The 23,574-nt window shown below is 34.9% G+C and overlaps 1 protein-coding gene across 1 annotated transcript in view; it reads left to right on the top strand.

The window, feature by feature from the left end:
- The window catches only part of LOC143236507 (glycine receptor subunit alpha-4-like), a 62,807-nt gene that overhangs the window by 17,751 nt on the left and 21,482 nt on the right, over positions 1-23,574 (top strand). Inside the window, exons 5-8 of the mRNA XM_076474805.1 lie at positions 3,286-3,368; positions 7,952-8,086; positions 10,022-10,401; positions 14,887-14,990. Of these exons, the coding sequence (XP_076330920.1) occupies positions 3,286-3,368; positions 7,952-8,086; positions 10,022-10,401; positions 14,887-14,990 (702 nt within the window). The remainder of the gene's footprint in view (positions 1-3,285; positions 3,369-7,951; positions 8,087-10,021; positions 10,402-14,886; positions 14,991-23,574) is intronic.

The raw sequence follows: 23,574 nt of genomic DNA, 5'->3' as shown, positions 1-23,574 counted from the left end.
CCTGGAATGCTGTATTTGGTTTACGCCAAACACGTCCTCTGTTCTGATGTCCAAATAATTTAATTTTGAACTCATCTGTCCAAAGAATATTATTCCAGAAGTCCTGTTCTTTGTCAACATTCACTCTGGCAAACCTCAGTCTGGCCTTGATGTTTTTCTTATAGAGCAAAGGCTTCCTTCTTGCACACCTCCCATGCAAGTTACACTTACGCAGTCTCTTTCTGATTGTAGAGGCATGCACTTTCACATTTACAGTAGCCAAAGCCTGCTGTAGGTCCTATGATGACATGTTAGGGTGTTTGGAGATCAATATTAGCATTTTGCGGTCTGCTCTCGGGGTGAATTTGATTGGACGACCAGACCTGGGCATGTTGGCAGTTGTTTTGAAAGCCCTCCACTTGTTGACTATTTTCCGGACAGTGGAATGGTTGATTTCAAAATCTTTTGGGATCTTTTAAATCCCTTACTAGACTCATAAGCTGCTACAATTTTCTTTCTGAAGACCTCAGACAGCTCTTTTGCTCTTACCATGATGCTCACTTTCACTTCAACAGTCAGGAGCACACCAAACTAAATGTCTGAGGTTTAAATAGGGCAAGCCTCATTCACAATGCTGAGTAACGATCTTCTAATCACGTGCACCTGGTGTGATACACCTGTGTGTGAGTTGAGCCATTTTATGTGGGTATAAATGTGGGAGTGTCCTAACTTTTCCTCAGTCCGAATATGCATTTTTCTAGCATGATATTTGCAGAAGATCTTGAAAAGTCTTTTCTTCAGTTTTAATTGTTTAGTTATATTCCTATAATCTCTCAGTATTGTTAAAATTGAGATTAAATATTTATATATACAAAACTGTTACACAAATACACAGGCTTTCATAGGGTGTCCTAACTTTTTCACATGACTGAACGTCCTTACAGACTGTATTGAGTACTGTTCATTGGGTCTCGTGGGCGGCATTTGCCACTGACTTGGGCACGATTTGTTGCAAGTATCTTTATGAAATGTCTTACTGACCCAAACAGATCCGTATTTTGTTGCAAGTATCTTTGTGAAATGTCTTACTGACCCAAACAGATCCGTGTTCTGTTGCAAGTATCTTTATGAAATGTCTTACTAACCCAAACAGATCCGTGTTCTGTTGCAAGTATCTTTATGAAATGTCTTACTGACCCAAACAGATCCGTGTTCCTTTGTTTTAAATACATTTAAGAAAAATGGAAATTTTAGATCCCCGATCGAAACACACCTTTAACCCTGGTTTGGCCAAGTGGTTAAGGCATTCGATTCGTAATCCGAGGGTCGCAGGTTCGAATCCCCGTCACACCAAACATGTTCGCCCTTTTAGCCGTGGGGGCATTATAATGTGACGGTTATTCCCGTGATTTGTTAGTAAAAGTGTAGCCCAAGAGTTGATGGTGGGTGGTGATGAGTGGTTGCCTTCCCTCTAGTCTTATGGCCTGGCATGGCCTAGCGCGTTAAGGCGTCGCTTCGTAATCTGAGGATCGCGAGTTCGCGCCCGAGTCGCGCCAAACATGCTCGCCCTCCCAGCCGTGGGGGCGTTATAATGTGACGATCAATCCCACTATTCGTTGGTAAAAGAGTAGCCCAAGAGTTGGCAGTGGGTGGTGATGACTAGCTGCCTTCCCTCTAGTCTTACACTGCTAAATTAGGGACGGCTAGCACAGATAGCCCTCGAGTTGCTTTGTGCGAAATTCTAAAACAAACAAACCATCTAGTCTTACACTGCTAAACAGATAGCCTCGTGTAGCTTTTCGCGAAATTCAAAACAAACTATACTTTATGTTCCCAGTTTATCAATATTTCGCATAGAAAAGTGTTGCTACATAGTTTTGTCAAAAATGATCGTTCCATCGCGACTTTATATCTTGTTTGTTTTTTGTCTCTCAAAGTTGCATATAACGTACTCGTCTCTGCATTTATTTTAACATTTTACTTATACAAAACAGGGAGTACTTAAGGTTTATTAGCAAACCCAGTTGTACCCACATTAATTTTACAAAGAATGATATTTATTTAAAGGAGTTTTCATAAACAACATCTCATTATCAACACAAAAATTATAAGCAGAAATCTGTATAGTTCCACACAAACAACATATGTATTAGTTTTTCAAACGGTGGATAAAAGCTTCGCAAGCATTATTCATGACCAAGTGTGTATTATACGTATATACGGAATGTTTGTATGTGAAAAGAGACTCGGAGACCAAACCCAGGACGACGTTTCGACCTTCTTAGATTATATTCAGGCTAACAAAGGGATATTGTCACTGATACAAACTCTCTTTGGTAACCTGAAGATGACCTAGGAAGGTCAAAACGTTGTTCTGTACTTTATTTTGATTAAAGCAGTCATCTTTAGAATATATTTTAACTTCAGGTCATTGCATTCTATTTTCATCCATAAGGCTTTATTACTATGCGCATAATGTTCATACTGTGTTGTGTCGCTACGATCAGGCCGTTAAGGGTTAATTTAATACAATTAAAACAAATTATACAAGGTTGGCATAGGTATTAAAACTTTAATTAAATTATGGAACGACGTTTCGACCTTCTTAGATTATATTCAGGCTAACAAAGGGATATTGTCACTGATACAAACTCTCTTTGGTAACCTGAAGATGACCTAGGAAGGTCAAAACGTTGTTCTGTACTTTATTTTGATTAAAGCAGTCATCTTTAGAATATATTTTAACTTCAGGTCACCATGAAATTATACAAAGCTTTATTACATTTAGATATATTATTGTCGACTTTTTCGCAAACTAAAAATGTTTCTTTGAAGTCTCCTTTAACGTGATTCATCTTCTAATTAAAATTTAATTCGGATTGCATTTTAATTGTCTTAAGGTAGATTAGATCTTAAGGTAGGTTAGATCATTCTAGGTGGGTTTTTTAGGTTCTTAATTTATTATCGTTTTTAATTTACTTGTATCACTTGTTTTTAGTAAGACGATGACTTGTTTTTCATGATGCAAATTTCATGTCATACTTAGCAAACAAAATGTTCTTAATACTATAAATAAACGACCTTATAGTACGAATGTGCTCTTTATATTTAAATAAACAAGCAACGTTTCACTTTACCTCTTCTTCACGAGCGTTCGCTAAAATACAAACCGAAATTTAAAGCAGAAAGCTTCAAACAGTCGTTTATTTCTAGTATTAGTTCGTCTTATATACAGCAATATGTACTAAGAAAATTAACCAATGAAACGTTCTTCTAAAACTCGTGTGTTTTTTCTTGCATTTTTAGATTGAAGCTAACCTTTTCCTGCATGATGGAGATGGAACGCTATCCATTAGACACCCAAGTGTGTGATATCGAATTGGCATCATGTGAGTCCACTTTCTTTAGATGTGTGTTTGTTTTTGAATTTTGCACAAAGCTTCTCGAGGGCTCTCTGTGCTAGCCGTCCCTAATTTAGCAATGTAAGGCTAGAGGGAAGGCAGATAGTCATCACCACCCACTGCCAACTTTTTTACCAACGAATAGTGGGATTGACCATCACTTTATAACGCCCCCACGGCTGAAAGGGCGAACCTACGACCCTCAGATTACGAGTCGCACGCCTTAACACGCTTGACCATGCCGGGACACTTTCTTTAGAAGAGAAATCACGTTGTTTATTAACAACCGCAACAATTACCTGAGAAAAAAAAGTCTTAAAATCTCACTCAACGCCTGAAAATCGATTATGTTATAACTAACTTTTAAAACGACAGCTTATGAATAAGATGAAACGTTTTGTTTGTTTATAGAAATGATTACGAAGATAAAAGAAATCCAATTAAAAACAGTTACGTAAAAACAAGTTGCCTTCGGTGTTTATGTTTAATTGCCCATATGGAAGAATGTGACTTTCCCAGCTAATCTGGTTAATGCCTTTGTTGAATAAAAATGAAATACCTGTATTTCGGGCTCTCTTGTTCATTCTTTAAAGCTGTGTTTCTCATTGTTTTCGTGTCATAATATTCTTCCTTATCTAATATATACCACCGACTTAATAAGCAAGAAGCAATGAATCTTACAGGACAATGAAAGTGAGCTGTAATTAAAAGTAAAGCCTAAAAATTATAAATGTTAACCAGCTTCTACTCACAAATACTTTTGTTATAATAAAATCTAAACATAGTCCCTGAGAAGATAGAAAGATACGGTATTCTATCCCTACGAGAACCTTCCACGTCGCTAACTTTTAAGTTAACATTCGAATCTCACACAAGAGTAAGGTGTTACATCGTTCCAATAGTTTCATCATAACGTAGCTAGCTATCAAAATGTGCCTCTTAAGTTCACGATAAAGAATAGAAAAACCACCAGAAGAATTACTAAACAATAGTTCTCTAATTACAACAACAATTTTATCACAGTAATAGAGATTAATAACTTAAGAGATTGTGAGTTTTATGACAGAGGGATCATAACTATTTTTATCTTCTGCATTATAACAGGGCTTAAAACTGTTAGTTATGATAATCAAATAAAAATATCAAAAATATCAAATATAAAAAAACAAAAGCCAGTGTTTAATAATAAATGTTTAATATAATAATAATTATTATATTAAAAATATTGTTAAAAATAAATAATAAAATTTGAATCTCACATAAGACTAAGGTGCTATAATATAACACGAAATATAACATTTCATAATTTCGTATTTCATAACAACATTTATAAATGTTTGAAATATTACATAATAATTAAATAAAACATTTACTCAATAGGCTACCGTATAAAGATGAAGGAAACTTGAGGTTCAGATTATTCTAATAAACTCGTTATGTTTTCACGGTTTTGTTATACAGTAATTTATGGAGTAAATCTTTCCGTGTATTTTGGAAATGAAGGCAGTCTTATTTTTAAACGTTTATTTTGTACCATTAAAATTTATTTGTCTTTTATCGTCTAATTTACTTAAAATTTATATAAGTGTCGTCTTAACCTTAGAAAAACTAATAGTCGACACAGAAACACCAGGTACTCAGACGTATTAATTATTATCTATTCACTTTAAAGAGAAAGTTTCTTACAAGTCAGAGTAAACGCGAGTTCCCAAACCGAAGAAATAAAAACTCCAATTAAACACATAGATTTTACTTTAATTCCTATTAAACACATAGATTTTACTTTAATTCCTATTAACACTCCTACGAAAAGTGGGGCCTAATGAGCCCCAGAGCAACTTGAAAGGTTATTAATATTAGGCTAATAATTTTGTATTTAAATGAAATTGCCATTTAAATCCATTAATGAATGGATTAACGAGATTCCCACTGTCCCTATCTACTATCTAGCGAAACCACAGCCAGGGGAACGGGCTTGGAGAAATCAGGACTAGTAACGTCTTTTCGTAGGAGTGTTAAACACATGGGCTTTTACTTTAATTTTCATAAAACACAGAGGTTTTCACTATAATTCACATTAAACATACGGGCTCTTGCAATAATTTCTATTAAACATATGAGATTTTATTTTCCCTTTAAATTCATAATCTTTAATTTTTATCTGTTTTATCACCCCCAGTGGCACAGCGGAATGTCTGTAGACTTACAACGCTAGAATTCGGGTTTTGGTACCCGTAGCGGGCAGAGCACAGATAGACCATTGTGTAGCTTTGTGCTTAACTTCAAAACGACAATAATCTGTTTTACCAATCTTTTACATTTGGTAATCATGTATTCAAGTAAAATGGTTAAATACTTCATATAAATATATATTTAGTCAACATAACATGATTGAATATTTGTGTTTCCTCTTTATGAAAAAGCTAATGAGGTTTTCTGATACCGTCCCTACTTTTAAACGACTCAACCAGAGGGAAGGCAATCAGTCAAAAGCTTCTCACTACCTACTATTCACAATAAAGGATTTACTGTCACTCTTATAATGCACTACAGCATAAAGAGCGAGGAATACATTGTGGTATTGCAAGGATTCGAACGCGGTTCTTCAATTCCAAAATCCGTAACGCCACTACTGGATAATCTACACCTTTTTATAAAATGTTACTTTAAAACATGTTCTGAATTATATCCACACTTTACAATTTAAAATGTACACTAGTTTTTCAAGATATTAATTACACTTCTTGTCTTTCATTTCGTTAAACAACTGATAATCGATACACACCAACCCTTAAGGACCATATAACCGTAATGTTAATATTAGGGTAGGATTAAAAAATAATATTTTATATTGTTATCTTATTAGCTCTTGTAAGCTACCGTAAGGAGTAAAGCTAAGCCGAACATGTAAGAAAGAGCGTAACAGAGCTCTTGCCGTTACAGTATAGCCGTACAATGGAAGTAAGTTACTTTGCAATGTACTAATAACCATTCCTCTTATCCTTATATATACAACAATTTTCAAATAAATATTTTTATCAAGTATTAAACAGTTAGTCAAAAGATATATTGTACAGATGCAGACAGACATACACTTTCAAAACACATTTTAGGATCGTGTAACTGACGGCTTGATATATATTTGTTTCGTCTGTTTGCTTTGAATTTTCGTGCGAAGCTGTTTCTTTGTTTTGAATTTCGCACAAAGCTACTCGAGGGCTATCTGTGCTAGCTGTCCCTAATTTAGTAGTGTAAGACCAGAGGGAAGGCAGCTAGTCATCACCACCCACCGCCAACTCTTGGGCTACTCTTTTACCAACGAATAGTGGGATTGATCGTCACATTATAACGCCCCCACGGCTGAAAGGGCGAGCGTGTTTGGCGCGAAGGGGATGCGAACCCGCGACCCTCAGATTACGAGTCGCACGCCTTAACGCGCTTGGCCATTCGTGCGAAGCTAAGCAACGCCTATCTACACGTACAGTTGTCTCTAAATTTGAACTGATACATTAGATGAAAGTATCCACGTCTAGCTCTTTAAGTTACTCTTGTGTGATTAAATAGTGGGAAGTGACTGTCACTACTATAACGCATTCAAGGCCCCAGTTTTTTCTTTAGTGTGATGTAAGTTCACAATGGATGTATATATAGAACACGTATAAGTATACTTTATCTACAGAGTCAAATTCGTCTTATGTAATAGGTATTCAGTAGGATTGTTTGTTTGTTTTTTTTAATTTCGCGCAAAGCTACTCGAGGGTTATCTGCGCTAGCCGTTCCTAATTTAGCAGTGTAAGACTAAAGGGAAGGCACTAGTCATAACCACCCACTGCCAACTCTTTTACCAACGAATAGTGGGATTGACCATCACTTTATAACGCCCCCACGGCTGAAAGGGCGAACCCGCGACCCTCAGTTTATGAGTCGCACGCCTTAACCCACTTTGCCATGCCATGCGCAAAATCAAGGAAAACTTAATGCTTAGTAATACTCCCGCATTTCAGTTACATATTCCAAAATAAAAAAAGTAGATTCAAGTATGCAGATAGTTGTGATAAATTATGAAAGTTATGTATTTCTACTTTATTTCAGCCTCCCTCAGTATGTCTGCAGGCTAAAAACCGGGTTACAATACCCGTGGTGGGCAAAGCACCGATAGTCCATTGAGTAGAGTTGTGCTTAACTCTAGACATAAATCCACTTTTTAACCTCTTAACCCACCTGGCCACTCGGTAGGAATGACATATTCTATTAGGGTTAGAGCACTCAACTTGTAATCTGAGAGTGGCAAGTTCAAATTCCATTCTCGAACCTGCTCGTTTATTCAGCCATAGAGGAATTATAATGTGATGATCAAACTCCCTCTTCGTTGATAAAGGTTAGCTCAAGCGCTGGCGGTGGGTGGTGTTGAATAGCTGCCTAGTTTAACATATCAAAACTCGCAGGTAGCCCTCGAGTAATTTTGCGCGAAATTCAAAAGAAGTAAAAAAAAAGTTTATTATATATATTGTAAATCGCTCACATAGTATAATGGCACGATTGGAGTATAAATTCACACGTTTCTCTTTTAGTTTCCAAGACTGTCAGAGAGGTAGAGCTACAGTGGCTGAACGAGAAATCAGTATCAATGTATAATGGTCTTAAACTTGCACAGTTTGAACTACGACAGGTGAGCCTGGCGGTGTGCAAAGAAACTTTCCAAATTGGTGGGTAACTCTAGCTAGTAATTATAACAAATACTTGTGTCCTGTAACATATAGCTAGATTAAGTATGAAGTCTTCAAGCATCTGATGCGATGTATATTACTGAATTAGTGTTGTAGAGTTTTCTACTTCTAGAATTTATAATAATGTGTCCTTTTACTTTGTTTTAAAGATACTGACAAGGTCATCCATCCTTTTAACTTTATGATTTTGGAAGTTTGATATGTAGATTTCTCCCTTTTATTAATTAAATGGTAACCTTCTAACGTTGTTAGGTCATTGAAAATGTCAGTTACTTTTTGTAAGATTTCTTCGTAACAGGTCAAGAAATAAAATGCAAATGATTATATTTCCTGTTACATTCGAATCACGTCTAAATAAAACCGGAGATTATAAACTTGTTCATTAAGATGTTCTATATAATATAAGCTTTATTAACATGATTCATATTTGACGAATGTACTGATTTTGTAAATGTGTTTATGATAAATTTTTAAGGTGAAATTGAAATTTTAATAATGCCAAAGTACGTCATAAAAGAGGGATCAGGGTATATATATATACACCATAACTATAAATATTTAAGCCATAAACAAAACGCATTAAAATTAAACAAAATACGCTACATATTTAAGAAAAAGAGTACAAGATACAACGTGGGATTATGAAATGTTCCTATGTTTTGGAGGTGACTGAGAATGTAGGACCTACATTGCAGTGGGGACACACCGTCTATCAATCTTAACCTTCAATTAGCTAGTCTTATACAAGAAGATTAGAAATCAGGAGAGTGAGATATTTAACTAAAAACAAATATTGTATATGTTTTGACATTTGACAAATATTATTATTAATATGAACAGCCGAGTTAAAGTAAAGACTGTATGACAATATTTCAACCTTACTGTGTCTACTATGACATATACAGACAAAGTATTAACCAAATATCAGAGCTATTGAGACCGTCTAGAATACGTCACACTCAGCAGTGGTTTAGATGCTATTCATAATGGCAAACCAGCTGACAACAGCTGTTAAGATGTGAACTTGAATGTGTATGAGATAAAACAGTTGTGTGAAGTTAGCATTCATTAAGCCTTAACATACTGTCATTGAACTCATACTTAAGAGTGATACTTTTTTAGGAAAAAATTGCAATATTTCATATAACATATTAGAAAATTGTAATGATGGGTATCAGGATCAAAAGTTGGGTATCACCTGGATACCATGAAACCGATGAATTGATCTTGAAAAACTTTATTGTTAATTTTAATACGCGAACTCTGAAGTTCAATATTAAGCAAAAGGTACTTTTATGTTGCTAAGCCTAGAATATAAAGGCCCGTAACTGTCGTTAAGCCTAACGTTTATGTTAACTTAACTTGACAGTGATTCTCTGAAATATCTATCTACTCGAAGACATTTAACCATCATATTCACCTTCGTTTATTTCTAACTGCTTTACTAAGCTGAATATTTACTAAATAAATATACTTCCGTATTTAGTGTATATAGTTTTTTTGCACAAATTAACACTAAATTAAAGTTTTATAAATTTTTAGTAGTTTTTAAACATTTACAGTAACTTTAATACCTATGCCAATAGATTTGTTTTAATGATTACGAATATGAACCATGAACACAAGTTAAAGAATTTGATATCAAAAACGAGAAATCATGGAAAGCGAAATATGAACTTCTTTCACTACAATCTCACTATTAACCCTTTACAGAACAAACTTCATAATCATAACACGATTTTATTCAAAAAAAGGAGGTACTAAAGACCCTAGGATGTATTATAGTCCACTAAAACTTGTAGTATAAAGATTATTCTATACTCTAAATTCTGTTCAAGCTATATCTGTGAAGTATATTCTGGGTGGGTGTAAAAACAAGATTCTGACGTTGTGATGATTCAGATTTGTTCACAGGTGAATACAGCTGCTTACAGGCCAGACTTGACCTTAAACGATCCATCGGTCATTATCTTGTCCAATACTATCTTCCTTCGACCCTCATTGTCTTTATCTCATGGGTTTCCTTCTGGCTCGACGTTGACGCCATTCCTGCTCGAATTACACTAGGTGTCACCACTTTGCTGACCATTTCATCCGAGAGTAGTGATCAACAGTCCAATCTTGCACCGGTTTCGTACGTCAAGGCCTTAGATGTGTGGATGGGCACGTGCACTTTTTTCGTCTTCGCTGCCTTGATAGAATTCACCTTCGTCAGCTACTTAGCAAGAAAACGAGGAAAGATCCAGAAATTTAAATCGGAAGATGGCGAAGTTAGAGCTACTTTGATTGTGCCCGTAAGCTCTTTTTAATATTATCAATTAGTCGCTTACACGAGGGTTAAATACTGTCTTATATTTGTTTAATTTTTCAGAGTAGTAATGTTTTTACAATAATTTTGGTTTAAGTACAAAATATCAATAAAGTACTCAAGGGGGAGATGAAGATTACTGGTTATACGAACTGTTTGAAATAATATAATTTAAATATTCATTTAAATTTGGAAAAATAACACGTTTTAATTATATTTATTTTTGTTTATTTTATGTTGAGGCCCGGCATGGCCAGGTGGATTAAGGCGTTCGATTAATCCGAGGGTCGCAGGTTCGAATCCCCGTCGCACCAAACATGCTCTGCTCGCCCTTTCAGCCGTGGGAGCGTTATAATGTGACGATCAGTCCCACTATTCGTTGGTAAAAGAGTAGCCCATGAGTTGGCGGTGGGTGGTGATGACTAGCTGCCTTCCCTCTAGTCATTACACTGCTAAATTAGGGACGGATAGCGCAGATAGCCCATGTGTAGCTTTGCGCGATATTGAAAACAAAGAAACAGTCTTTTCTTGATGGTATGTAAATGAACCTGTTCAAGCATATATATTTGTCAGTTTTGTGATTTATATCGTATTTTGTGATATAAACCTGATTATGTTATAGAGTAGCATGTAGTAAGAGACAAAAATGTTCTCTTTTGTTTTCCCGATTCTAAACTTCACAGATTATGATTTTCTGGATAACTCTCAATCTAATATACCTGTTTCGTCCATTTCTTGAGAATATTTCGTTTCTGTTCGGTTGGATGCAATACTTTGGAAAGATGAATATATTATTGGACAAGAACAACATGTTAATCACGTATAGGCCTAATTGCATAATTGCTATGGTAGGTGTAATTCGTTAAAATATGTTTAAAACCTAATAAGCTTCATTAGTTGAATATTATATAATCATTGCTAATTTTATAGATTTGCAAATGGAGTAACAAAATAGCTATACTTGTATTAATTTTTTACTCGTGGAAAAGGAAGAATTTTATCTTTTCGACCCCCCCCCCTCGCTTGTATCTGCTCTTGTGTTATAACGTTTTAGCCGGCCTTGCACGTGCGTTATGAGCTGTTATGAGTTGGCGAATTTTATCCCTGAAGTTGGGTTGTCCGTTTGCAAAGTGGTTCGTCTTTTATTGATCAAAAACAGGAGTAAACATCCTCGTTCGGCTATCTTGAAATTCAGTTTATTCTAACGGATAATCTAGCGGAATTAAGTTTATCTAATTTAATACGATTAAGCATTACATAAGTTCGAATGCTATAACGATCTCATATTGAAGTTAGGTACATTCATTATACACAGGGTCGTAGATCCTGGGAGGGGTTGAGTGGGAGGAACGTGCATACAATCATCCTCCCCCCTACAGTTTGGTCTGTTGAATTGTTTTATTGCATCACAGGCCTACAATTTGTGTGTTTGTTCTTGTGATTCTCATGTTCTTACCAAACGAATTAGATAATTAGGCCTAGATGTATGCTTTTTCAGTGGCCGAAATGCACATTTTTAATATAGGTGTGCTTCTAAGCTTTTCGATCTAAGCGATAGTTCGTAAGTATCAGTCAGTAGGCCTAAGTATACATGCAAGTATCGTGGCAACAAGATTACTCTGTGACTGCATGTTTACAGCTTTCAGGTTCACGTTATCAGAGATTACCAATTTGCAAATTGAACAGTCCACATAAGTGGTTGCAAAAATCATCCCCCCATCAAGTGTAAAAAATCTACACCCCTGATTATACATCTGCTTGGTGTAATAAAGTATTCACTGGTGTTCCATTTGTATTATGTATCTAATATATATTGTTAAAGTTGTATGCAGACTTAAAAGCGTTCTCATAAAGGATTGCGGGGGTTCCGTTTCGAAGTTTTTCTTCCTGCTTCACTGGTAAATAAACACATCAATCTTGTTTTGAAAACTATAGCACAAAGTAATGTCTATTAAAGTATAAATTGATCTTTTTTTTAAATAAACACGCCATTTAGTATATATGTAGTTTTCTCTCCCCAGCGGCGTTCAACAATAAGCTCGAATATTTATAATGTAATGTTTAGTGTTTGATCCCTGCCGCGAAAACAACGTAGATAGCTATTTGTGCAGCTTGGCACCTAAACAAGGTGAACGAATATTTTCGTGTTATTTACTTCCTTTTCTGAAGTGCGTGATAAATGGACTTTTTGTGTTAAAAAGTATCTGAGAGCTTGAAGCTGTGAAACAGTGTTCTCTATTGATTTCATATAGGTAACCTTATTGAAAAATGAGAAGTAAGTTTGACAAATAATATAGAAATAATTTGAGATCCTGTCAGAGGAAACGAAACTTTATAAAAGAATCTTGCTTAATTATCCATAAATTGTATTTTCTGATAAATTACCTTACGTTCATGAGTAATATATGCATAAAACAAAGTAAAATTAGGTGAAGAATCAAACATTTGAAGCGTAAATCTGGAGAACGTGAAAAATTTATTTACTGTCAGGCATGTACAGAAGGTTAGCATAGAAGGATTTGTAGTTAAATAAATAAAACCGACTACGGTGTTAACAGAGTTTCAAGGCGATGTGATTTTAAAAATTTTCACAATGGTTCAGAAATTATGACGTTAGAATATAGAATTCGATCGTTGCAGCGGACAGAGTAAAGTGGCCCATTGTGCAGTTTTGGGCTAAAATAAATTAGCATGCAAATATATAGACTTTATCGAGAGAGAAATGGAGCAAATAACTAGAAATAATGACAAAAAATAACTTTTTATAAATCAAAGAAGCAACGAATATTAATATATACATATATATCTATACATTTCATAATTCACGGCGGTATTTATCGATTTACACATTTCATATGATTATGCACTAAAATTCGATTCTTATAAAAGATTTTCCTGAGTAGCTAGTTGTTCATAAAACAAGATAAACTTTCGAAACGTGATTACAAAAATCATTTTTACCAAGTATGATACGGCTGTTGAAACTAAAAGAGACTTTGGATCGTGTACCAAATTCAATATTTTACCTTTAAAACTATCGATAATAAATTTGGTTTGAGACATTGTTTTGGATGTTTACTTTGTACCTAAATATTAAGGCACGTATTTTTTTAAAACACAAACATCAGCTATTTTTTTCTACCATTACTAACCGTTTGATGGTTACGTGATAAAGTAACGTGATACAATGGTTTGGTATGTAACAAAAGCATGGATAATAAGCAGGCAACAATAATGTGGAATCATGGACTGGTATGTAACAACAGCATGGTGTTGTGATAAGTCACTTAGCAATAACAGGGAAACATGATTAGTTAACACTATAGTATTGTAATAAGGGGGAGCCGGCATGGCCAGATAGTTAGGGCGCTCGGGTCGTAATCTTAGGGTGGCAGATTTTAATACTCGTCACACCAAACATGCTCGCCCTTTCAGCTGTGGGGGCGTAATAATGTGACGGTCAATCCCACTATTCGTTGGTAAAATAGTAGCCCAATAGTTGGCGGTGAGTGGTGATGACTAGCTGCCTTCCCTCTAGTCTTATACTATTACATTAGGGACGGCTAGCGCAGATAGCCTTCGTGTAGTTTTGCACTAAAATTCCAAACAAAGAAATTATAATAAGGTAAGTGAAATTAACACGGAACCCTGTGTATAATTAAGCTGCTGTATGAAACTACAGCATGGAACTGGTACAAAGCTCATAATGGAACTAAAATGCAGTACTCACCGATGGTTATGAGTTCAACTAAGACAAGCAGAGACAGGATGGAAGTGTACTCCATTCCTCACTTATAGCATAGCAACGCTCTCTAGTGGCACAGCGGTATATTTGCTGACTCACACCGCTAGAAACCAGGTTTTGATTCCCGTCATGGTCAGAGCACAGATAGTCTATTGTATAGCTTTGTGCTTAATTCCAAACAAAAAAAACATAGAAATAAATTATTTTATAACATAATATTGTAATACATTCAACTAGACTTTTGGAACTAGACTTTTGATAGTTTCTAACATTTGTTCAGTTATATTTTATTAGAGACATACTTAGACCCAAAATAGTTATAAATTTTAATGATCAAATAAATGACGACTGACAGTTTTAGTTGAAGAATCAATAGTTTGTTTTGAACTTCGCTCAAAGCTACAAGAGGGCTATCTGCGCTAGCCCTTCCTAACTTAGTAGTGTAAAACTAGAGGGAAGACAGTTAGTCATTACCATCCGCCGCCAACTCTTGGGCTACTCTTTTACCAACAAATAGTGAGATTGACTGTAATATTATAACGTCCTCACGGCTGAAAGGGCGAGCACCTTAACCACCCGGCCATGCCGGGCCAAAACGAGAATAAATACAGTTTATATAAGAGGAACGAATTTAGTGCTTTGTATGTTTAATATAGTTGTATATAAACACCTAAACACACAAATACATATATATATATTTTAAGTTTCATTTGTCTTAAATTGTAGGTTTCGAGCATGCAAGATGTGATGAACATCCGGGAAGTTTCTTCACTGAAGCCGTTACCCGCCAGGGGGGGTGTGCCAAGCGAATTGACAAGATCAGTCGAATTGTTTTTCCTTTTGGTTTCCTTATTTTCAACGTTTTCTACTGGCCGTATTATTTGTATTAATTTGGACTGTTTTCATTTCTCTTTACTTTGTATTTTTAACACGTTAAATATTATATTACTTCACATTGTGCAAGGTAAGTTGTGTTGCTAAATGTAACTTTTGGAAACTAAAATACGTCGTCGCTGTGTAAAACTGTTTTACTTACAGTTTTCCTGAGACATCGTTTATCTTTTTGACGATTTTAAAATTTTTAGTCTTCGTGTTTAAGTGTTTTTAATTTGCATTAAAGCCCGTGATTGATTTTTAATCATATCATATTCTCGATTTAAAATTTTTATCATAATTCGTACTGTGTGTGTATGTTAGGGTGCATCGTTAATTACGAAGGCACCGAGTTATTGATTCAGTGCATACTAATCATTTTTAGGTTTTAGTTTTGTTGTATACCGATTTATGACGTTACACACGTCTTTCAGTTTGTTTTATAGAAACGAAAGCAACAGTTTATAAGCCATCGTTTAATTCTAATTAATATAGTCACTTTATTTTTAATTAACATTAATACTTCTGTGGTGGTACTAGCTGTGATAAAGTAATATGAATATAGATTACAGAAAATAAACCACATAGCACGCGCGCACACGCGTGTGTAAGTGTTAACTAAAAGTTCAGAAATATTCCTGAGCCTAATTTATAAACTCTACTTATAATCAGTTGCGTGTTTGTGATGTCTTTATCAGCGAGGTCCAGTTTGATTTTGGTTCAGAATTAACAGTTAAAATCGTAGATGATTTAATTAAGAGAGAACTACTTCAAACAATCGAAACAAAATCGCTTTTGAGAACTTCTAAATACCATCGAGTGAAAATAATAATAAGTAACTGTATTTGAAATGTATTTATATTTTATTTTATTTTAAAAATAAAAGGAACTTTAATCAATTGCTTATATTGTAGATATCCAAGTGAAACAGCTACTAACAAACTGTCAGATAACAAAAACAAACAAGGTAGTTTGGGGTTCCTGTAAAACTGTTTTCTCTGCAGTACAGCTATGTAGTGATGGAAACTAAAATAAAAATAATGTTGATTGTGCAAATGTTAGGTTTCGTTATTCAAGACACCTGAAAACTCAAGAAAAGGAGCCTTTCGATTTATTTAGGTTTGTTGGACTATTGAAACAGAAGCTTGTCTACGTTATTTTAATTGGAAATTACTCATTTTAAATGAAATTTCCTTTTATAAGAAAAAACTCACTGAAACACGTTCACAATTATAAAGACTGGACAGAGTATGGAGCGTCTTTTCCGTTTCTGTATCAGTTGTAACGCTGTTCATACTGATTGTAATTCCTTTTAATTTTGAATACAGTGAAAAGTTTTTATTCATAAAACCAATTTAATATGCAAAACCTGTAACAATGATGAAGGAATTTTTGAAATTATTTAAGTACACTGTTATACACAAATAAAACTATCTATTTGTTTGTTTGTTTTGAAATTTCGCACAAAGCTACTCGAGGGCTATCTGTGCTAGCCATCCCTAATTTAGCAGTGTATGACTAGAGGGAAGGCAGCTAGTCATCACCACCCACCGCCAACTCTTGGGCTACTCTTTTACCAACGAATAGTGGGATTGACCATCACATTATAACGCCCCCACGGCTGAAAGGGCGAGCATGTTTGGCGCCACCAGGATGCGAACCCGCGACCCTCAGATGACGAGTCGAGCGCTCCAAACACCTGGCCATTCCCGGATCCAGAAGTAAGAATACTGGAATAGAGTTGAATGTCAATGTAAAACATTTATTTTGTCAGGCCCAGCATGACCAGGTGGGTTAAGGCATTCGACTCGTAATCTGAGGGTCGCGAGTTTCAATCTCCGTCACGCCAAACATGCTCGCCCTTTCAGCCGTGGGGCGTTTTAATGTAACGGTCAGTTCCACTATTCGTTGGTAAAAGAGTAGTCCAAGAATTAGCAGAGGGTAGTGATGACTAGCTGTCTTCTCTCTAGTCTTACACTGCTAAATTAGGGGCGGCTAGCGCAGATAGCCCTTGAGTAGCTTTGCGCGAAATTCAAAAACAAACCATACAAAATATTTTGTCATTTGAACAATTATTACAGAAAGTCTCTAAACAAAAACATGCTTGAATCTTCTGATAATATCAGGAATAAAGTTAGTGGTATTACAATATTTACCTTTAAATGTGCTGATATCAGATAAAGAAAATTTGAAGCTACATGAAATCCAAGGAAGAATGAAAACATTGTTATAATGAAACCTAATAGAAGATATAGTGTGGTTATTCTTAACAGATATGATTTCAATCTAAACTTTTAGAACAATTATTAATAACAGCAATAAATTTAAGAAATTACAAACGGATCCTACAGATATCAGAGAAACTAAAATACAGAGGTATCTGACAAATAATATTTTAAAATCAAACGACCAAATTGTAATCCATGGTATTCCAAGAGTTCACAAAGAAGGACATTCTGTAAAATCTATTGTTTCGAATATAGGTTTACAAAAACATAAAACTGTTTCTTTTATTTGTTTGTTTTGAACCAACGATACACGCAGGAAATCAAACGCCGGACGTCAGTTACGTAATTCTGCAGAGCTACCAGTGTGCCACCAGAGGGCGTAATATATCAACGAGAATGCATTTCAGGTCTTGTGTTTGTTGGTACTGAAGTACGAAGCTATACAATGAGTTATATGTGTTCTGCCCACCATAGGTATCGAAACATGTATTTTGGCCTTGTAAGTCCGCAGATATTCCGCTGTGTCATTGGGCGGCAATTTCTGATAAACAGACAGTCATGTAAACATTCTTGTGAGTATCTGTTTTCACCATAGATTTAGAATTATTATTGAACCTGAATGTATATTACACAATGTCTGTCCAGATACATTTCAAGTAACACTGAATTTACCACCAGGTGGGTTAAAACACGTGTAAGTTAACATGCAAGTCTTCTAACTGGAAACAAATCTTGCAGTTGTGATACACTACTGAACATTGTTTAGGATTTTTTCATAAAGTATCGATGAAAGAAGTATCTGGATAAAATAAACTTCCCTAAACATTAAATTAATGCCACGACTTAATGAAACTAGCTCTGCGAATAGGCATTTCCTGAAATTACAATTGCTGGTCGTCTGATTGCATGTCGTTAACTTTTAAAGGTGAATATACATTTAGCGTGTTGGACGCCAAGGTTGATTATTTTACAAAGAGAATGAATTTTTATTGTTATTGTGACTTTTGTGAGTAAAAATGTGATTTGTAATGAAATTAAATGCTATTTCCACCGAAAGGGAACTGAAGGTTGCCTGCTTCAACCATTCGCGCAGATATATAATTGGTCGTTGTCTCTCAGTTAGTCAGTAGACACTAAAATGACGTCACACAAGGGACGCTTAATACTGCAATTTGTCAGTAAAATGTGCGCATTCTATGTATCATGATAGGAATTATGCACTCTGTAGGCTAACAACAAATATTTGTTACTCTTCATTTGGTTTTATTTACTTTTGAAACGAGGAACTTTATAGGACCTTGTGGAAGTACATCTAGTAATAGACTGTTACTGGTTTTTGATCTACAAAAATTACAAAAGTTTGTTTAATAACATAAAATTATGAAGATATGATGTGTGTTATGTTCCTTCACTTAAAGGAAAAGTTAATGATACTACTGCAAGAAGATAAAACATTGTGCATTTTTCCACTTCTTGTTTTTCGTTATCAAGAAACTTAGTTGATTTATTTCTTTACTTTATCAAGAACCCAGCTGTTCGGTTTCCTTACCTTGTTAAAAATAGTTGCTTGGTTTCTTTATGTTATCAAGAACCTAGCTGTTCGGTTTCCTTACCTTATCAAAAATAGTTGCTTGGTTTCTTTACGTTATCAAGAACCTAGCTGTTCGGTTTCTTTACCTTATCAAGAACCTAGATGTTCGGTTTCCTTACCTTATCAAAAATAGTTCCTTGGTTTCTTTACCTTATCAAAACCCTAATTGCTCGGTTTTATCTGCGAAACTTACGAATTAGAGAGGTTCCTTTCTATTAAAAAAAACAAAAAAAAGGCTTCTATTCGATTATCCGCTTGGTGTTCCATGAAATTTCCACATATTTTCCCATGTTTTCAATTAAAATAATTTTTAATATTTCAGTCTCAGCTCAGTAACACCTACATATGAAAAAAACTAAACACAAAGTAGAGCAACTTAATTACTGGTTTCTCAGCTGTTAAACAACTTGAAAAAGGAAATAAAGCATTGTTTGTGTTAGTGTATTTTTCTCTGACCCTATAGAAGCATATGTGTAGTTATATAACAGTATATATGTATTTAGACTTGTGTGTGCAGAAGCACCTACGTTATTTTCAGGGCGTTGTATGTGTTCCCATCACGACAATAGGAAATCAGATTTAGCGTGTTTTCAAAATGTTTTCGCAAGAGGAGGTTTAGTCCACAAATAACCAACAGTGTGTAAAGATTTGTTTTGTACTGAACGATAGACTCATCTCGACACTCCGTAGTTTTATTTCTCATTTGAAGATCTCTTGTTTCCTTAAAAATCGTCTGACTGTGTAAACAAATTGATGTCAGCACTTCGTAACGGGAACTTTCTATAACATACGAAATGTACATTTACTCTGGTGTCCATCGCTTTTTAAACTTAATCTTTCGTATCCAAGACTAAAGGTTTAGAAAAGCCTACAAAATATGTCCCATTTTTTTTCAGTTTTTGAATGAAGAATAAATCTATTTATACTCTCGCATAGCCGTTTAGTTAATTCTTGCAAAGATTGTTTTAACACAAAACCTTTCATAGTATGTTTAAAAAAATTAGTATATTTCTTCCTATGGATATTATGTGTATAGAATGTGTGAAACTGTGTCTTGTTAAGGTTATCACAAGTAATAACATGTAAAATATTGAGCTTCTGTGAATTCCATGAGTGTAAATTGTGTGAATTTATTATCTTCTCTATTCACCACAAGTGTAAAATGTGTGAAAAGGTGACATTTTGCACTTTAGAAACGTATAAACCACTTAATACAAAATATAAATACAACGAATAAACATTTAATAATTAATAATTTTAGAATTGTTTTTGCTTGTATAATTTCCTATCAAACACACGAACCCGTTAAAAACAAGGCCTGGCACAGTGGTTATGGAGCTCGACCCTCAATCTGAGCATCGCGGGTTCGAATCCCCGTCACACCAAACATTCTCGCTATTTCAACCGTGGGGGTATTATAATGTGATAGCCAATCCCACTATTCGTTAATGAAAGAGTGGTCCAAGAGTTGGCGGTGGACGGTGGTGACTATCTGCCTTCCCTCTAGTCTTACACTGCTAAATTAGGGACGGCTAGCGCAGATAGCCTAAGTGTAGCTTTACGCAAAATTCAAAACAAACCAATTAAAATAACAAAGTATGTAAACCTTCCAGTTTTTATCATTCCGATGCCTATTGTTGAATTAAAAACCTTTATGTTCTGTTTAATTCATGATTTTAATGTTTGTCGTCCAAGACTGAACACACCACCAATAAAATACAGTGTAATAACCACAAGTAGGTTCACTTTATCAGCCTACTGGACGCAGCTGGAGTTTCTGTGTTGGTTGGTCTTTCAATTATAAACAACAAACAACAACTGAATTGGAGACACAATTAGAGCAACTAGATAATGTTTAATCCCGTCAGCCGTAAACAAATCAAGGCTTTGCGATCACTTAGAATACGCTGGTTAACATTGGAATACAACTGATTATTATAAAAAAATTTTAAACAATTGTGATAGCCGAAGAATAAATTCAGAAAACATCATTTTTAGCCCGGGTTAATTTAGTTTTGTTTTCTCAAAAGGATTCCATAAAATTTGAGTAAACATATAAGTGTAATAAAATACATCTTGTCACATTTTAGAAAAATGATTGCCGATGAACATGTAAACAAATAAAATAATACGTGCATGCATATATACATATTAAAGATATAATTACAGTGTTCACTTTTTCCTTTTTAATTCGATTTTTCCACACAATTCAAAGATGTGTCAAAGAGGAAAAGTGATCGATCGTTCTTCCTTACCAATACAAAATCAATGAGGATATTTAATATTGAGAAAAGATGTTAGTTAATTTATTCCAATCTAATATAAAACCTCGAGAATTTGTTTATTTTGAATTTCGCGCAAAGCTACTCGAGGGCTATCTGCGCTGGCCGCCCCTAATTTTGCAGTGTAAGACTAGAAGGAAGGCACCTAGTCATCACCACCCATCGCCAACTCTTGGGCTACTCTTTTACCAACGAACAGTGGGATTGACCGTAACATTATAACGCTCCCACGGCTGAAAGAGCGGGCATGTTTGGTGCAACTGGATTCGAACCGGACGCTCTGATTACGAGTCGAACGCCTTAACACGCTTGGCCGTGTCGGGCCCCAACCTCGAGAGTCTAGAAAAATAAAAATATCTTACTTATTAAAGTTAATACGAAGCAAACAATTATCAGTATTACACTGACATACGTTTAGAAAATACGTTTTGATAACATCTGAAACCTTGTGTTTCTTGTATATGTTTAAAAGAGTGCAGTTCCACTGTTTAAATTCGTAGTGTATTTTCACATTAGCGGAAGTATTGTTTAGTGTTCCGGAACAATATTTAGTAATGTATCCTCAGATTAACACGAGTATCGTTTTTGTCTTCCTGCATGATATTTAGTAGTGTACATTCAGATTGTTTGGTTTGTTTTGAATTTTGCGCAAAGCTACTCGAGGGCTATCTGCGCTAGCCGTCCCTAATTTAGCACCCACGCCAACTCTTGGGCTACTCCTTTATCAACGAACAGTAGGTTTCACCGCACATTATAACGCCCCCACGACTGAAAGGGCAGGCATGTTTGGTGCGACGGGGATTCGAACCCGCGACCCTCGGAGTACGAGTCGAACAAAATGGATACACACAGTTTTCTTTTTTTCACACAAATATATTTTAATACTCAAAACAAAAACACCGAACAAAATAATGCACTTTATAATAACGTTATTATCAATAGTTATTACAAATAATTCAACACTTTTACAAACTCACAAACAATATTCAATATAATTTGGAACATAATATTTTATCGACAGTCCACGTGTCTACGAGGCACAAATTACCTTTATGTTGATTGTTTTGCTTTTGTTTTTGAATTTCGCGCAAAGCTACTCAAGGGCTATCTGTGCTAGTTATCCCTAATTTAGCAGTGTAAGACTAGAGGGAAGACAGCTAATCATTATCACTCACCGCCAACTCTTGGCAATTGCTGAAATTGTTTGATGGCTTTCTTAGAAATAATAACGCCCGAAGTTAATTCTCTGAAGTAGAATGGCTCGTAACGTTCCACTCTTTTACACGTTCCTGGGCAAATATCTGTAGTTTTTCCGATCAATAAGCGTTTATCACAATTACAGCTTCCGAGGCTTGTAGTTTGCTGACTATAATTGACCGGTAATATTCTATTACTATTTCTGTGTCTTGCAAGTGCTAGCTCTCATACTCAGGTGAGATTCTCGAACTTTCAACAATATTCGAAAATACGCTAGCGTTTTCGTAAAACATATACTTTTGATTCTTATTCTCAAGAATCTTCTGTAAATTTACATAACAAGCAGGATTTGCGCAATAAACATCCAACAGTATACGCCATGTACATCAACTGAAACAAACGCAGATATTAAAATAGATGTATAACAGTAAATCCGTTATAAATCGTACACTTGTATGTCACATGAATACAAATCCCAAAAGAAATACTGAAGCACTCACTCTTTAAATAATACATTTAGGCAAATAAAATTATTATACTTCTGTTTCTACAGGGATTTTGAATTCCAAAAAAGTAATTAAATTGAGCTGAGAAATTCGATCTTTTTCTGAAGGATGATCTAATGTATTATTATTCCGTAAAAAGCTCTCAAAGGTTTGAAAACGCACTGCAACTACAGTGCTCCAGAAGATTTGAACTGCTTCATAAAGAACCGAGCTGTTAAATGGTTTTTAAATATCCACTTATTTTATAACTTATACTTTCTGGCCTTTACTATCTTCTTCTACTGACACAACTGAGAATTCGATCACTATAATAGCCTACTTTTCTTCTAACTTCCTGCTACACTTTTACCTACTTGAAGAATTCTAGCTACATCAAAAACGTGACATTAAAGGAAAGATAATTCAACATAAAAGAAGTTCTGCTAAAGTTTATTAAGTAGTCCTAATGTAAGAAAACATTCTACATTTTGTTTACAGACTAAAGGACTATATTATTAAGTTTAAATGATTATTAGATCGGTTACATATATAATTTTATCCTGAAAAAGAAAAACAAGTTAAAGATAATCCACATTTATCAATACCCTGGAAGAGTAATATGATGTATCCAGCATTCGACACCTTTAAATTCTTATCATGGAGAACTCTAATTCTATAGAACCAGAGGAGTTCGATGATAACAAGCTTTATAATCCTATTGAACCAGAAAAGTTCGATGATAACAAGCTTTATAATCC

Source organism: Tachypleus tridentatus, chromosome 13 (assembly GCF_004210375.1).
Source record: "Tachypleus tridentatus isolate NWPU-2018 chromosome 13, ASM421037v1, whole genome shotgun sequence".
Classification (NCBI taxonomy): domain Eukaryota; kingdom Metazoa; phylum Arthropoda; class Merostomata; order Xiphosura; family Limulidae; genus Tachypleus; species Tachypleus tridentatus.
The sequence above is the reverse complement of the archived record's forward strand: the minus strand, read 5'-3'. Positions and strand labels throughout refer to the sequence as shown.